Source organism: Pseudophryne corroboree, chromosome 7, assembly GCF_028390025.1.
Source record: "Pseudophryne corroboree isolate aPseCor3 chromosome 7, aPseCor3.hap2, whole genome shotgun sequence".
NCBI classification, from domain to species: domain Eukaryota; kingdom Metazoa; phylum Chordata; class Amphibia; order Anura; family Myobatrachidae; genus Pseudophryne; species Pseudophryne corroboree.
In genome coordinates this window covers 411983877-412000724 of record NC_086450.1, presented here as the reverse complement: position 1 = coordinate 412000724, position 16848 = coordinate 411983877, and the positions used below count along the sequence as shown (strand labels likewise).

The window sequence follows — 16848 nt, the reverse complement described above, 5'->3', positions numbered from 1 at the left end:
CAGTTCCTGATAGTCAGATTGAAGATGTCAGTGTTGAAGTACACCAGGATGAGGAGGATATGGGTGTTGCTGGCGCTGGGGAGGAAATTGACCAGGAGGATTCTGATGGTGAGGTGGTTTGTTTAAGTCAGGCACCCGGGGAGACACCTGTTGTCCGTGGGAGGAATATGGCCGTTGACATGCCTGGTGAAAATACCAAAAAAATCAGCTCTTCGGTGTGGAGGTATTTCAACAGAAATGCGGACAACAGGTGTCAAGCCGTGTGTTCCCTTTGTCAAGCTGTAATAAGTAGGGGTAAGGACGTTAACCACCTCGGAACATCCTCCCTTATACGTCACCTGCAGCGCATTCATAATAAGTCAGTGACAAGTTCAAAAACTTTGGGTGACAGCGGAAGCAGTCCACTGACCAGTAAATCCCTTCCTCTTGTAACCAAGCTCACGCAAACCACCCCACCAACTCCCTCAGTGTCAATTTCCTCCTTCCCCAGGAATGCCAATAGTCCTGCAGGCCATGTCACTGGCAATTCTGACGATTCCTCTCCTGCCTGGGATTCCTCCGATGCATCCTTGCGTGTAACGCCTACTGCTGCTGGCGCTGCTGTTGTTGCTGCTGGGAGTCGATGGTCATCCCAGAGGGGAAGTCGTAAGACCACTTTTACTACTTCCACCAAGCAATTGACTGTCCAACAGTCCTTTGCGAGGAAGATGAAATATCACAGCAGTCATCCTACTGCAAAGCGGATAACTGAGGCCTTGGCATCCTGGGTGGTGAGAAACGTGGTTCCGGTATCCATCATTACTGCAGAGCCAACTAGAGACTTGTTGGAGGTACTGTGTCCCCGGTACCAAATACCATCTAGGTTCCATTTCTCTAGGCAGGCGATACCGAAAATGTACACAGACCTCAGAAAAAGAGTCACCAGTGTCCTAAAAAATGCAGCTGTACCCAATGTCCACTTAACCACGGACATGTGGACATGTGGAGCAGGGCAGGGTCAGGACTATATGACTGTGACAGCCCACTGGGTAGATGTATGGACTCCCGCCGCAAGAACAGCAGCGGCGGCACCAGTAGCAGCATCTCGCAAACGCCAACTCTTTCCTAGGCAGGCTACGCTTTGTATCACCGCTTTCCAGAATACGCACACAGCTGAAAACCTCTTACGGCAACTGAGGAAGATCATCGCGGAATGGCTTACCCCAATTGGACTCTCCTGTGGATTTGTGGCATCGGACAACGCCAGCAATAGTGTGTGTGCATTAAATATGGGCAAATTCCAGCACGTCCCATGTTTTGCACATACCTTGAATTTGGTGGTGCAGAATTATTTAAAAAACGACAGGGGCGTGCAAGAGATGCTGTCGGTGGCCAGAAGAATTGCGGGACACTTTCGGCGTGCAGGCACCACGTACAGAAGACTGGAGCACCACCAAAAACTACTGAACCTGCCCTGCCATCATCTGAAGCAAGAAGTGGTAACGAGGTGGAATTCAACCCTCTATATGCTTCAGAGGTTGGAGGAGCAGCAAAAGGCCATTCAAGCCTATACAATTGAGCACGATATAGGAGGTGGAATGCACCTGTCTCAAGCGCAGTGGAGAATGATTTCAACGTTGTGCAAGGTTCTGCTGCCCTTTGAACTTGCCACACGTGAAGTCAGTTCAGACACTGCCAGCCTGAGTCAGGTCATTCCCCTCATCAGGCTTTTGCAGAAGAAGCTGGAGACATTGAAGGAGGAGCTAACACGGAGCGATTCCGCTAGGCATGTGGGACTTGTGGATGGAGCCCTTAATTCGCTTAACAAGGATTCACGGGTGGTCAATCTGTTGAAATCAGAGCACTACATTTTGGCCACCGTGCTCGATCCTAGATTTAAAACCTACCTTGGATCTCTCTTTCCGGCAGACACAAGTCTGCTGGGGTTGAAAGACCTGCTGGTGAGAAAATTGTCAAGTCAAGCGGAACGCGACCTGTCAACATCTCCTCCTTCACATTCTCCCGCAACTGGGGGTGCGAGGAAAAGGCTCAGAATTCCGAGCCCACCCGCTGGCGGTGATGCAGGGCAGTCTGGAGCGACTGCTGATGCTGACATCTGGTCCGGACTGAAGGACCTGACAACGATTACGGACATGTCGTCTACTGTCACTGCATATGATTCTCTCACCATTGAAAGAATGGTGGAGGATTATATGAGTGACCGCATCCAAGTAGGCACGTCACACAGTCCATACTTATACTGGCAGGAAAAAGAGGCAATTTGGAGGCCCTTGCACAAACTGGCTTTATTCTACCTAAGTTGCCCTCCCACAAGTGTGTACTCCGAAAGAGTGTTTAGTGCCGCCGCTCACCTTGTCAGCAATCGGCGTACGAGGTTACATCCAGAAAATGTGGAGAAGATGATGTTCATTAAAATGAATTATAATCAATTCCTCCGCGGAGACATTGACCAGCAGCAATTGCCTCCACAAAGTACACAGGGAGCTGAGATGGTGGATTCCAGTGGGGACGAATTGATAATCTGTGAGGAGGGGGATGTACACGGTGATATATCGGAGGATGATGATGAGGTGGACATCTTGCCTCTGTAGAGCCAGTTTGTGCAAGGAGAGATTAATTGCTTCTTTTTTGGGGGGGGTCCAAACCAACCCGTCATATCAGTCACAGTCGTGTGGCAGACCCTGTCACTGAAATGATGGGTTGGTTAAAGTGTGCATGTCCTGTTTTGTTTATACAACATAAGGGTGGGTGGGAGGGCCCAAGGACAATTCCATCTTGCACCTCTTTTTTCTTTTATTTTTCTTTGCGTCATGTGCTGTTTGGGGAGGGTTTTTTGGAAGGGACATCCTGCGTGACACTGCAGTGCCACTCCTAAATGGGCCCGGTGTTTGTGTCGGCCACTAGGGTCGCTTATCTTACTCACACAGTCAGCTACCTCATTGCGCCTCTTTTTTTCTTTGCGTCATGTGCTGTTTGGGGAGGGTTTTTTGGAAGGGCCATCCTGCGTGACACTGCAGTGCCACTCCTAGATGGGCCCGGTGTTTGTGTCGGCCACTAGGGTCGCTAATCTTACTCACACAGCTACCTCATTGCGCCTCTTTTTTTCTTTGCGTCATGTGCTGTTTGGGGAGGGTTTTTTGGAAGGGCCATCCTGCGTGACACTGCAGTGCCACTCCTAGATGGGCCCGGTGTTTGTGTCGGCCACTAGGGTCGCTAATCTTACTCACACAGCTACCTCATTGCGCCTCTTTTTTTCTTTGCGTCATGTGCTGTTTGGGGAGGGTTTTTTGGAAGGGCCATCCTGCGTGACACTGCAGTGCCACTCCTAGATGGGCCCGGTGTTTGTGTCGGCCACTAGGGTCGCTAATCTTACTCACACAGCTACCTCATTGCGCCTCTTTTTTTCTTTGCGTCATGTGCTGTTTGGGGAGGGTTTTTTGGAAGGGACATCCTGCGTGACACTGCAGTGCCACTCCTAAATGGGCCCGGTGTTTGTGTCGGCCACTAGGGTCGCTAATCTTACTCACACAGCTACCTCATTGCGCCTCTTTTTTTCTTTGCGTCATGTGCTGTTTGGGGAGGGTTTTTTGGAAGGGACATCCTGCGTGACACTGCAGTGCCACTCCTAGATGGGCCAGGTGTTTGTGTCGGCCACTAGGGTCGCTAATCTTACTCACACAGCTACCTCATTGCGCCTCTTTTTTTCTTTGCGTCATGTGCTGTTTGGGGAGGGTTTTTTGGAAGGGACATCCTGCGTGACACTGCAGTGCCACTCCTAAATGGGCCCGGTGTTTGTGTCGGCCACTAGGGTCGCTAATCTTACTCACACAGCTACCTCATTGCGCCTCTTTTTTTCTTTGCGTCATGTGCTGTTTGGGGAGGGTTTTTTGGAAGGGACATCCTGCGTGACACTGCAGTGCCACTCCTAGATGGGCCAGGTGTTTGTGTCGGCCACTAGGGTCGCTTAGCTTAGTCATCCAGCGACCTCGGTGCAAATTTTAGGACTAAAAATAATATTGTGAGGTGTGAGGTATTCAGAATAGACTGAAAATGAGTGGAAATTATGGTTTTTGAGGTTAATAATAATATGGGATCAAAATGACCCCCAAATTCTATGATTTAAGCTGTTTTTTAGGGTTTTTTGAAAAAAACACCCGAATCCAAAACACACCCGAATCCGACAAAAAAAATTCGGTGAGGTTTTGCCAAAACGCGGTCGAACCCAAAACACGGCCGCGGAACCGAACCCAAAACCAAAACACAAAACCCGAAAAATTTCAGGCGCTCATCACTAATTGATCATTCTTCCTAACTTTCATCGTTCTACACTGTTCCTGAATACAAGATGACAAAGCTCATTGTTCCTCATTATCAGCACTTGATTATATATACATCTTATTCTGAATGAGCAAAGCCATGGCAACGGATTCCATTATACAGTATTATTGGTGATGGAAAAGAGTCAGCAATAGCATTTATTATCCCGGCTCCCAGTAATTCATCTATGGGTATCAAGTAGGGTGGCCAATCCCAGGCCTTTTTTTCAATCCTGGATATCGGGATTGAAAAATGACCAATTCCTGGGATTGTTTTGAAGATTTTAAGATTAAAATCTTCAGTGCAAACCCCCCCCCCCCTTCCCCCTCCCTCTTTCCCGGACTAGCCCTTCCTCTGGGAGTGCGGGTGGGTTCACTTGCTGCATGCGGTGGGTGGCGGGTGTGGTCCAGGCAGCGCGGGTGGCTGGCGTCAGACTGCGCAGTGTGATCGCTGACTTCACACTGCACTGTGCGCACGGCATAGGGTCGCGCAACGATGCCTGGCACTGAAAAACAAGGGGACTTTCTAATCCCGAAATCCCTCGGATTGGAAACTCCAATCCCGGGATTGAACCCCCGGGCAATTTTAGGCCCAAATCCCGGGATCCCGTTCCCGGGTTTGGCCACCCTAGCATCAAGTATTTAATATGGGGGTGTGGGACTTGTAGCCGGAGAATATAACGTTAGATTGCTGAATATGTGATACATTCTATAAAATGATAGGTAGCAGTTGATTGATTTCTATGGGCAACTTCTCCATTCTTCAGTGCTTGGTGCATCTACCCCGCGCCAAGATAATGCCATGATGTAAGGATGAATGTCGGTTAAATTTATTTATAAAATGCACTAATTCATTTCAAATGTTGTCATTATCAAAATATTGTCATTATGCTTGTTCCATTTTACCCCTTATGAATACAATGTGCCACCTCTTGCATAAATATATTATAGAGGATTTAGAGGCTGCATGTGAGCACCTGGTTTAATATACGAGGGGTACCTAAAAGACACAGGAATTAATGATTTATTAATTAAATATTTATTTGTACATTTTGAAACTTTAGTCACCCTCAAAGTACTCTCCACTTTAATCAATACATATGTCCAAACGTTTTTTCCATTGCTCAAAACGTTTTTTAAGTTCATCTTTGTTGATGCCTTTTAGTACTTTTCCCGTTTTTTGTTTCACCTCTTCAATATCAGCAAAAAGTTTTCCATTAAGGTCTTTTTTCATCCGAGGAAATAAAGAAAAGTCGCCCCGGACGAGATCGGGTGAGGCAAAGGTGTCATGTCATTTTTGGTTCAAAATTGCTTAATACTCACCGCTGTGTGGGCAGGTGCGCTGTCATGACGGAAGAACCAGTCACCTGTTCGCCACAAATCGGGACCTTTTTTCCTCAAATCGTGACGTAACCTTTTCAAAACGTCTAAATGAATACTTTGTAGCTGTTTGTAGCATAATAACCGTTTCCACTGCATTTTTCCCCAAAAAGGAATCAAAACTTCACAGTAGTACGTTGTTTGTGTGAATCAGCCATCACAAAAATAGGCGAAAGAGTGAATAACTCGTTGGAAAAAAGAATAATTGCAGCCAAACGCTACCTTCCCCTGCGACATCAGTGGGGTACACTGGCTATGAAGGATTCAGCAAACATCCACCTAGCGGCGGAAGCCCGTATTACAAGCATCCCACGATTCCTGTTTCTTTTGAATACCCGTATGAATATTAAATATTCTACTGACTACTAAAAAAGTCCTAAAACACCACATAAAGCTTAAGAATATAAAAGCTAGATAAGTGTCAAGATATACTTATTAAAAATAATATGCTGTAATTACAAATTGTTTCACATTTATAAAGACGTTATTTATGCAGTTTAAAACCAAGCTAAGACAATAAACCTCACTCCCACTGTACGTACCGTGCAGTAACAGAGCAATATAAGCCATCACACCAGCCCATTGCACCATAGTCATTACCTTACATTCTGTAGAGTAAATAAATTGGTAAGTGAGTTAAAGAGCATGGGGGCACTAGGGCTAAGACAATGGGGCAGATGTATTAACCTGGAGATGGCATAAGGAAGTGATAAACCAGTGATATGTGCAAGGTGATAACACACCAGCCAATCAACTCCTAACTGTTAATTTACATACTGGAGCTGATTGGCTGGTGCATTTATCACCATGCACTTATCACTGGTTTATCACTTCCTTATGCCTTCTCCAGGTTAATACATCTGCCCCAATGTTTCCCAAAAGTCGGTCCTTAAGGCACCCTAACACAGGTTTTAAGGATATCCATGGTTGAGCACAGGTGACTTAATTAATACCTGAGTCATTTTGCTTTAATCAACTGTGCTTAACAATCGATATCCTTAAAACCTGGACTGTTAGGGTGCCTTGAGATTGGGAAGCACTGGGCTAAGATGTAATAAATCTGAGACGGATAATAGCTTTATAAGTGCTTATTTATAAATGTAACGATGGTAATTTCATGTTCTTTGTCTTCATATGTAACAAGCAAAAAGGAAAAGCAGCATCCCCAGTATGGAAGATATAAGGATACTTACATCCAGAAGAAGTCTCACCACCTCCGTTTTCCCGCACAGGGCTGCTTCGTGCAGAGCTGTTCCAGATTTGGTTTGCCGATTGATGTCTATGCCAGCTTGCAGCAAAAGCCTGACCAGGAGAGACAGAATGACAGAACTATTTGTAAAACCACAATGAATTCCAGCAGTGAGGCTTTTATGGAAGTCCACCAGGCAGCCTGGCCAACACGCAGTGTAAGAAACTCAGATGCTCAATACGCTGGATATCAAACAATACCAAGAAGTCTAAGCCGACAATTTACCTATATACTAGGTCAGTGCATAAGCCTTGCTGATTGCCACCAACTTTTTTGGGCCTACCGGTCTCACTACTTCGCCTACTCTCGCCTGTTCTGTTCTTGGTGCAGTAGAAGTCATTGATTCAGACAAGTGATTTATGTGTTGCATCTGTGCTTGGTAGTAGACAAATAACATGTATTGTTCTAAAAAAAGGAATGCTCATGCCTTCCAGAACTATTGATCTGGTGACTACACATTAATCTGTCACTGGCATGATAAATTAACAAATATTTATAAAATTAATTCATTATATATATATTTATTTATTTATTTCATGCCAACAACACGGGAGCCTCCTAGCACAATATATCTATCAATAACGCCACGTGAAAGTCAAACACTTAAGGGCCCTACACACATGGTGATGTGCCGCCGAGGTGCCCCGATGGCTGATACGGCCGACGGGTGACGCAGCGGCACGGGGGGGCAGGGGTGACGGGGGGAGTGAAGTTTCTTCACTCACCCGTTATCCGCCTCCATAGCAGTACAAGCTAATATGGACGAAATTGTCCATATTGGCCTGCATGCATAAGCGACGAAGCACCAATGAAGAACGAGCGCTGGGCCGCGCATCGTTCATCGTTGATGCCTACACACTGAAAGATATGAACGAGTTCTCGTTCATTAATGAAAGAGAACGTTCATATCGTTCAGTTACATCTTTAAGTGTGTAGGGCCCATAAGTAACAAAGATTGCCCTGTACCACATAAATACAATATAAAGCTTATCTGAACCAGGAGCAATAATGGATCTTTCCAGAGTCCTTTCACCTTGCTTCTGGTGATTCTCTCAATAAAATATAAGTGTATGGTCCTGGCATAGCAGTCTACACATCAGAATGAGCACTAAGAAAGATAAGTCCTGGATAAATGTATATAATGTGTCAGTATTAGGGATGTTAGGGAACCACCTGATAAAGGTTCACCTTGTCGTGGGAGGTGGGCTTGCATTTTTGGCCAAACATGTACTAAGAAATCTTATAATTATTCCATATTAAATAAGAGTTTATTATAATTGTTCTGATTATTAGTAGTCTTCGTGTTTGTCAAAAAATCATGTATTATTTATTTAAAGAAACAAAAGACCCACAAAACAATAAGGAATATTGGGGGTTATTCAGGTTTGTTAGCAAATGAAAAAAGCACACTAATGGGCAAAACCATGTTGCAATGCAGGTGGGGCAGATGTAACATGTGCAGAGAGAGTTAGATTTGGGTGGGTTATATTGTTTCTGTGCATGATAAATATTAGCTGCTTTATTTCTACACTGCAATTTAGATTTCAGTTTGAACACACCCCACCCAAATCTAATCTCTCTGCACATGTTACATCTGCCCCCCCCCCCCTTTGCAGTGCACATGGTTTTGCCCATTAGTGTGCTTTTTTGGTTTATTAACATACCTGAATAAGGCCGAAAGGCTTTTCTCAAAGCTTGTCTACCACTGTGTCTCCAAACATAAGTTGTCACCAGCCTATAAGATCAGTACAAAGATGACCAACACGTTTCATTGTGGTGTCTACAAAACACCAGTCTGACTTCATCAAAGCACTATATATATATATATATGTGTGTACATACACACACACACACACACACACACACACACACACACACACACACACACACACACACACACACACACACACACACACACTATGCAGTTAGTATTACTTAGATTTTAGCCGGCACACTGGTAGCAAAAGGTTGCCGTCCGCTGTTCAAGCTTAAAGTCAATCTTGGGAAACTAATGCCAACTGCTCAGATAGTCTATCTATGGAAACACAGGAATGCTGCTATTATAAATGTGCCAATCCCTCTATTACTCCTCGAGGAATCTTTAATCACTATGCAGCACAAAAATGGCACAAGGGATATAGAAATTGATGGCACTGCTACTCTTGATAGTGGTAAAATAGTGGCCAAGGCTGACACTATGATAAAGTATAGGAGACATTGAACCTTATTATGAGATGGGAGTAAAGCAAAAAAAGCAAGTAACTGTGAATCTGGGCACAACTGCAGGTGGGGCAGATGTAATGTTTGCAGAGAGAGTTAGATTTGGGTGGGGTGTGTCCAGACTGAAATCTAAGTTGCAGTGTAGAAATAAAGCTGCCTAACATTTGTGACCTACATGCAAAAGCAATCAGTATTTACTCTGCACAGAAAACATATAAATGTATTTGCTTCCCTTGCATGGCAATATGATTTGTTCCAGATACAAAATTACGTTCTTTTGGCCCTAGGTTTATCCAGGTTGTACCAAAGACCATGACAGAACCGGAGGAAGACATCAGCCGTAAGGAAACTCACACATAGCATTAACAGCATCATCATTCTTATAGGTCCTTGTACTAGTGCTGGTAGCGGCGCCTGCGCCAGCAGCACCAGCGACAACAGCAAGGTGTTGGGTTCGGAAAATGCACATCACCTTAGGGTATACAAGAACTAATGTCTGCAGCTCCTCCTCTAGAAGCAACCAGTTCCGAAAGATGAAACGCAGCACTTACGGCTTATGCGTACATTAGCGATGAACTTTTTTTTTTGGGCCATAAGGTTAAAACAGGGGATAGCAATAAGCGGCCCTCCAGCTATTGTAGAACGACTCGTCCCAGCATGCCAAATAGCAAAACTGTGGCAGGGCATGTGGGATGGATAACAGCCGGAGGGCCACTTATTGCCCACCCCTGGGCTAAAAGCGTACAACTGATATTGATCTTGTGCGCCAGAGGAACTATCGGTTGTGGCTCATTGGCAAGTGGCTAACACAGATCTATATTTATCATAGTGAGTATTGTCCTGTCCTTGTTATTAGTGATATTTCATAATTATCACTGGTTCCTAATGATTATTTGTGCGAAATTGGTTGGACCCCCACTGGTCACTGCTCCAGAGCCTTCTTCCGACACGTCCTTTTGCTTGATCTACTGAATATTAATTTTACATGCCAAAAATAAAAAGTGTGGTAATAACGCAGATTCAAAATATGTCTGTAACACAAGTCATTAATGAAGAGTAAGACATTTATTTACTGGTGTCGCTAATGTAGACAAACCACACTTTGATGACTGCAAAGATACTGACAGCATTGACAAGTGAAAGTGTTCAATTACCCAATTCTCAAGAGCTAATGCAAGGTTCACTTACATTCGGAGAAAGATAAAAATACAGATGTGGGGGGAGGGGGGAGCATGATTGGGGGGTGATTATGATAATTGGCCAGTTAGTTTGCAATTATCACCCTGGTTGGTATCCACAAGACTGACATCCTCCCACCAGTCCTCCAGCATACAGAGCTAGCTCTGATGTGCTGAGTATTATGTGGCTGACACTTTCTACACTGTCTGGTTGGCTGTGCGACTAAAAGAGCACCAAAAAGCCTCAAATGCTGCCACTACATGGGGCCTACCGAATCACGGCCTTGTGTGCAATGACTGGAGAATGGGACTAATTCAGACCTGATCGCAGCAGCAAAATTGTTCTTTAATGGGCAAAACCATGTGCAGTGCAGGTGGGGCAGATGTAACATGTGCAGAGAGAGTTACATTTGGGTGGGTTATTTTGTTTCTGTGCAAGGTAAATACTGGCTGCTTTAGTTTTACACTGCAATTAGATTTCAGTTTAAACACACCCCACCCAAATCTAACTCTGCACACGTTATATCTGCCCCACCTGCACTGCACATGGTTTTGCCCATTAGAGAACAATTTTGCTGCTGTGATCAGGTCTGATTAAGGCGCTATGTACTGTAGCCATCAAGGCCATGAGTTGGACCAACTAAGCAGAGATCCCAGAATCCAGGTTAAATAAAATCTTAAATTTAATTTTGAATTACCTCCAAAGCTACAGTATATGGGGGGAGCTCATTCCGAGTTGATCGCTAGTTGCCGTTGTTCGTAGCGCAGCGATCAGGCTAATAATTGAAATTTCTGCGCACGCCTATGCACCGCAATGCCCACGCGCGACGTACGGGTACAAAGGGGGTCACTCCGAGATGATCGTAACTGTGCTAAATTTAGCACAGCTACAATCATTCACACTGACATGCGGGGGGACGCACAGGGCTAGTCCGCCCCGCATGTCAGTGCCGCCCCCCCCCCCCCGCGCGCGCGCAGAAGTGCAATGGTATCGCACAGCGGCGATGCCTTTGCACTTCCAGAGTAGTTCCTGACCAGCGCAGCTTCAGCGTGCTGGCCGGGAGCTACTCGTCGCTCCCCGGCCCGCAGTGGCTGCGTGTGACGTCACGCAGCCGCCGCGGACCCCCCCCCCCCCCAACGGTCCGGACACGCCTGCGTTGGCCGGACCGCACCCCCTAAACGGTCCAGCCCCCTCTAGCCCAGCGACCGCCTCAGAGGCGATCGCTAGGCAATGACGGCTGCCATTCGCCGGCGCCACAGTGCATGCGTAGTTCCGACCTGATCGCTGCGCTGCGAGAAACTGCAGCGAGCGATCGGGTCGGAATGACTTAGCAAACGTGTTCCAGCCTGACCAAGTAGCTGCTCGGCAGAGCTGTAAAGCCGAGACACCCCAGGCAGCTGCCCAGGAAGAACCTAGTAGAATGGGCCTGTACAGATTTTGAACACACCAAACCTTCCGTGGAATAAGCATGCTGGATAGTAAGCCTGATCCAGCGTGCAATAGTTTGCTTTGAAGCAGGACACCCAATTTTACTGGGATCATAGAGAACAAACAGGGAGTCAGATTATCTGTGGCTAGCTGTCCACTTCACATAGATCTTCAAAGACCTCACAACATCCAAGGACTTTGAAGTAGCAGAGGTGTCGGTAACCACGGGAAGCACAATAGGTTGGGTGATATGAAACGCAGACACGACCTTTGGAAGAAATTGCTGACGAGTTCTGAGTTCAGCCCTATCTTCATGAAAAATCAAATAGGGGCATTTGTGAAGGGCCCCATACACTAGCCAATTTTGGGCCGATATATCGGGTGAAATCGGGCATTGTGGAGGTGTTTCCGATCTGATCCGATGCGCGTTCCCGTGAGGCTCCCCTAGATCATTAGTGCTGCACTTGTGATATGTCGGTTCCCGTAGGCACGGCTGGGATCACATACGATATATCGCATGCAAAATGTACCAAATCGCCTGGAATCGTATGGAACCACTCCCGGGAAGCTCCCGGGAGAGTACAAGGAAAATTGCCTCCGACTTTAGCCATACGACATATCGTTGTAGTGCATGGGGCCCTTGAGACAATGCCCCCCAGCTCCGACACACGCCTTGCAGAAGCCAAGGCCAACAGTGTGATAGCCTTCCACGTAAGAAACTTGACGTCAACGTCCTGTAAAGGCTCAAACCAATCCGATTGCAGGAACTGCAGCACCACGTTGAGATCCCAAGGTGCCGTAGAAGGCACGAAGGGCCCCTCCAAAAATGTCTGAACCTCAGGGAGAGAAGCCAATTGTTTCTGGAAGAAAATGAATAAGGACGAAATCTGGACTTTTATGGAGCCCAAACGTAGGCCCACATCCACACCTGACTGCAGAAAAAGGAGAAAACGACCCAATTGAAATTCCACCTCAGGAAATTTCCTGTTTTCACACCAAGAGACGTATTTTTTTCCAAATACGGTGGTAATGTTTAGACGTTCCCCCCTTTCTGGCGTGGATCAGGGTAGAAATAACCCTATCCGGGCTAGAACTTGACGCTCAACCTCCATGCCGTCAAACGTAGCTGTGGTAAGTCTTGATAGACGAACGGCCCTTGTTGGAGAAGGTCCTCACGAAGAGGTAGAGGCCACGGGTCCTCTAGGAGAATCTCCAGTAAATTCGCATACAAGGCCCTTCTTGGCCAGTCCGGAGCAATGGGAATTGCTTGAACCTTTTCCCTTTTTAGTCTTTTGAGAATTTTTGGGATCAATGGGAGTGGTGGAAACACATACACCATCTGGTAGACTCATGGAGTCACCAGAGCATCCACCGCCACTGCTTACGGGTCCCTCGACCTGGAACAATACCGCTTGAGCTTCCTGTTGAGACGAGAGGCCATCATGTCAATTTGAGGTATTCCCCACCGACGTGTAAAGCACTCGAACACCTCCGTGTGAAGGCCCCACTCTCCTGGGTGGAGGTCGTGCCTGCTGAGGAAGTCTGCTTCCCAGTTCTCTACTCCCGGAATGAAGATCGTAGACAATGCCACAGAGTGTCTTTCTGCCCAGAGGAGAATCCTTGTTACCTCTGCCATTGCTGCCCTGCTCTTCGTTCCGCCCTGTCAGTTTATGTACGTTACTGCCGTCACATTGTCCGTCTGAACCTGAATGGCTTGATCTTGAAGAAGATGTGATGCCTGTAGAAGGGCGTTGCATATGGCCCTTAGTTCCAGAATATTGATTGGAAGAATGGCTTCCTGACTTGACCATTTTCCTTGGAACTGTTCCCCTTGGGTGACTGCTCCCCAACTTCTAAGGCTTGCGTCTGTGGTTAGCAGAATCCAATTTTGAATCCCAAACCGTCGGCCCTCAGTCAGGTGAGAAGTCTAAAGCCACCACAGAAGAGAAATCCTGGCTTTTGGCGACAGACGGATCCTCTGGTGCATGTGAAGATGCAATCCGGACCATTTGTCCAACAGATCCAGCTGGAAGGGCCTTGCGTGAAACCTTCCATATTGCAGCACCTCATAAGCGGCTACCATCTTTCCCAGAAGGCAAATGCATTGATCCCCCGAAGTCCGGGTTTATCTTAGAAAATCTCGCACGATCGACTGGATCACCAATGCCTTTTCCAACGGAAGGATTACCTTCTGCGCCTCCGTATCCAATATCATCCCCAGGAACAGAAGCCTCCGTGTTGGTTCCAGATGAGATTTTGGTAGGTTCAAAATCCACCCGTGATCCTGGAGTAGCCGGGTTGAGAGGGCAATACTGACTAACAATCTGTCCCTGGATGGTGCCTTTATCAGCAGATCGCCAGGTACGGAATTATGTTCACTCCCTGTTTGCGGAGAAGAAACATAATTTCTGCCATTACCTTGGTGAACACCCTCGGTGCTGTAGAGAAGCAAATGGCAGGGCCTGGAACTGGTAGTGACAGTCCTGTAATGCAAACCTTAAATAAGCCTGAGGAGGCGGCCAAATCAGAATATGAAGGTACACATCCTTGATATCCAGAGACACTAAGAATTCTCCCTCCTCCAGACCTGAGATCACCGCTCTCAGAGACTCCATCTTGAACTTGAACACCCGTAAGTACGGGTTCAACTATTTGAGGTTTAAAATGGGCCATACCGAACCGTCCGGTTTTGGAACTACAAACAGGTTGGAATAATAAGATTTTACTTACCGGTAAATCTATTTCTCGTAGTCCGTAGAGGATGCTGGGACTCCGTAAGGACCATGCTGGGACTCCGTAAGGACCATGGGGAATAGACGGGCTCCGCAGGAGATAGGGCACTTTAAGAAAGCTTTGGACTCTGGGTGTGCACTGGCTCCTCCCTCTATGCCCCTCCTCCAGACCTCAGTAAGGGAAACTGTGCCCAGAGGAGATGGACAGTACGAGGAAGGATTTTTGTAAATCTAAGGGCGAGATCCATACCAGCCACATCAAATAACTTGTGATAAACTTACCCAGTTAACAGTATGAACAACAACATAGCCACGGTTCAACCGAAAAACTATAACATAACCCTTATGTAAGCAATAACTATATACAAGTCTTGCAGAAAAAGTCCGAACTTGGGACGGGCGCCCAGCATCCTCTACGGACTACGAGAAATAGATTTACCGGTAAGTAAAATCTTATTTTCTCTAACGTCCTTGAGGATGCTGGGACTCCGTAAGGACCATGGGGATTATACCAAAGCTCCCAAACGGGCGGGAGAGTGCGGATGACTCTGCAGCACCGATTGAGCAACAGGAGGTCCTCCTCAGCCAGGGTATCACACTTATAGAACTTTGCAAAGGTGTTTGTCCCCGACCAAGTAGCTGCTCGGCACAACTGTAATGCCGAGACCCCTCGGACAGCCGCCCAAGAAGAGCCCACTTTCCTAGTGGAGTGGGCCTTAACCGATTTCGGTAACGGCAATCCTGCCGTAGGATGCGCCTGCTGAATCGTGTTACAGATCCAGCGAGCAATAGTCTGCTTTGAAGCAGGAGCGCCAACCTTGTTGGCCGCATACAGACCGAACAAAGCTTTAGTCTTCCTGATTCTAGCCGTTATGGTCACATAAATCTTCAAAGCCCTGACTACATCCAAGGACTCGGAATCCTCCAAGTCCCGTGTAGCCACAGGCACGACAATAGGTTGGTTCACATGAAAAGATGAGACCACTTTTGGCAGAAAGTGAGGGCGAGTCCTCAATTCTGCCCTATCCACGTGAAAAACCAAGTATGGGCTTTTATGTGATAAAGCCGCCAATTCGGAAACACGTCTTGCCGAAGCTAACGCCAACAACATGACCACTTTCCACGTGAGGTATTTCAACTCCACAGTTTTGAGTGGTTCAAACCAAGGTGACTTGAGGAAACGCAACACCACGTTAAGATCCCAAGGCGCCACCGGAGGCACAAAGGGAGGCTGAATATGCAGCACCCCCTTCACAAAGGTCTGTACTTCAGGAATAGAGGCCAAGTCTCTTTGAAAGAAAATGGATAAGGCTGAAATCTGGACCTTTATGGACCCTAATTTTAGGCCCAAAGTCACTCCTATTTGAAGGAAGTGAAGTAGACGGCCCAAATGGATCTCCTCCGTAGGAGCAGCTCTGGCCTCACACCAAGAAACATATTTCCGCCATATACGGTGATAATGTTTTAACGTCACGTCTTTCCTAGCCTTGATCAGGGTAGGAATGACTTCCTCCGGAATCCCTTTTTCCGCTAGGATCCGGCGTTCAACCGCCATGCCATCAAACGCAGCCGCGGTAAGTCTTGGAACAAACAGGGCCCCTGCCGCAGCAGGTCCTGCCTTAGAGGAAGAGGCCACGGATCCCCTGCGAGCAACTCTTGCAGCTCCGGATACCAAGTCCTCCGTGGCCAATCCGGAACAATGAGTATTGTTCTGACCCTGCTTCTTTGTATTATTCTCAACACCTTGGGTATGAGAGGAAGAGGATGAAACACATAGACCGATCTGAACACCCAAGGTGTCACCAGAGCGTCTACCGCTACCGCCTGAGGGTCCCTTGACCTGGCGCAATCCCGTTTTAGCTTTTTGTTGAGACGGGATGCCATCATGTCGATTTGAGGCAGTCCCCAACAATCCGTGATCTGTGCGAAGACTTCTTGATGAAGTCCCCCCTCTCCCGGATGCAGGTCGTGCCTGCTGAGGAAGTCCGCCTCCCAGTTGTCCACCCCCGGGATGAACACCGCTGATATCGCGCTTACATGGCCTTCCGCCCAGCGTAGAATCCTGGTCGCTTCTGCCATGGCCATTCTGCTCCTTGTTCCGCCTTGGCGGTTTATATGAGCCACTGCCGTGACATTGTCTGACTGAATCAAAACCGGTTTTCTCCGAAGCAATTCCTCCGCTTAACGCAGGGCGTTGTATATGGCCCTCAACTCCAGGACGCTGATGTGGAGACAAGACTCTAGGCTTGACCAGAGACCTTGGAAATTTCTTCCCAGTGTCACTGCTCCCCAGCCTCGGAGGCTTGCGTCCGTGGTCACCAGGACCCAGTCCTGAATGCCGAAC

At 47.1% G+C, this 16848-nt stretch overlaps 1 protein-coding gene and 1 long non-coding RNA gene across 7 annotated transcripts in view; one reads left to right on the top strand and one right to left on the bottom strand.

Moving 5' to 3' along the window:
- The window catches only part of LOC134945436 (uncharacterized), a 107496-nt gene extending 97305 nt beyond the window's left edge, over nt 1-10191 (top strand). Inside the window, exons 4-5 of the long non-coding RNA XR_010182119.1 lie at nt 6841-7181; nt 9453-10191. This is a non-coding gene — a long non-coding RNA (uncharacterized LOC134945436). The remainder of the gene's footprint in view (nt 1-6840; nt 7182-9452) is intronic.
- Nucleotides 1-16848, bottom strand: part of CASKIN1 (CASK interacting protein 1) — a 411436-nt gene that overhangs the window by 83600 nt on the left and 310988 nt on the right. For all 6 annotated transcript variants that reach the window (XM_063934707.1, XM_063934706.1, XM_063934708.1 and 3 more), the window contains one exon: nt 6890-6998. In XM_063934707.1, the coding sequence (XP_063790777.1) occupies nt 6890-6998 (109 nt within the window). The remainder of the gene's footprint in view (nt 1-6889; nt 6999-16848) is intronic.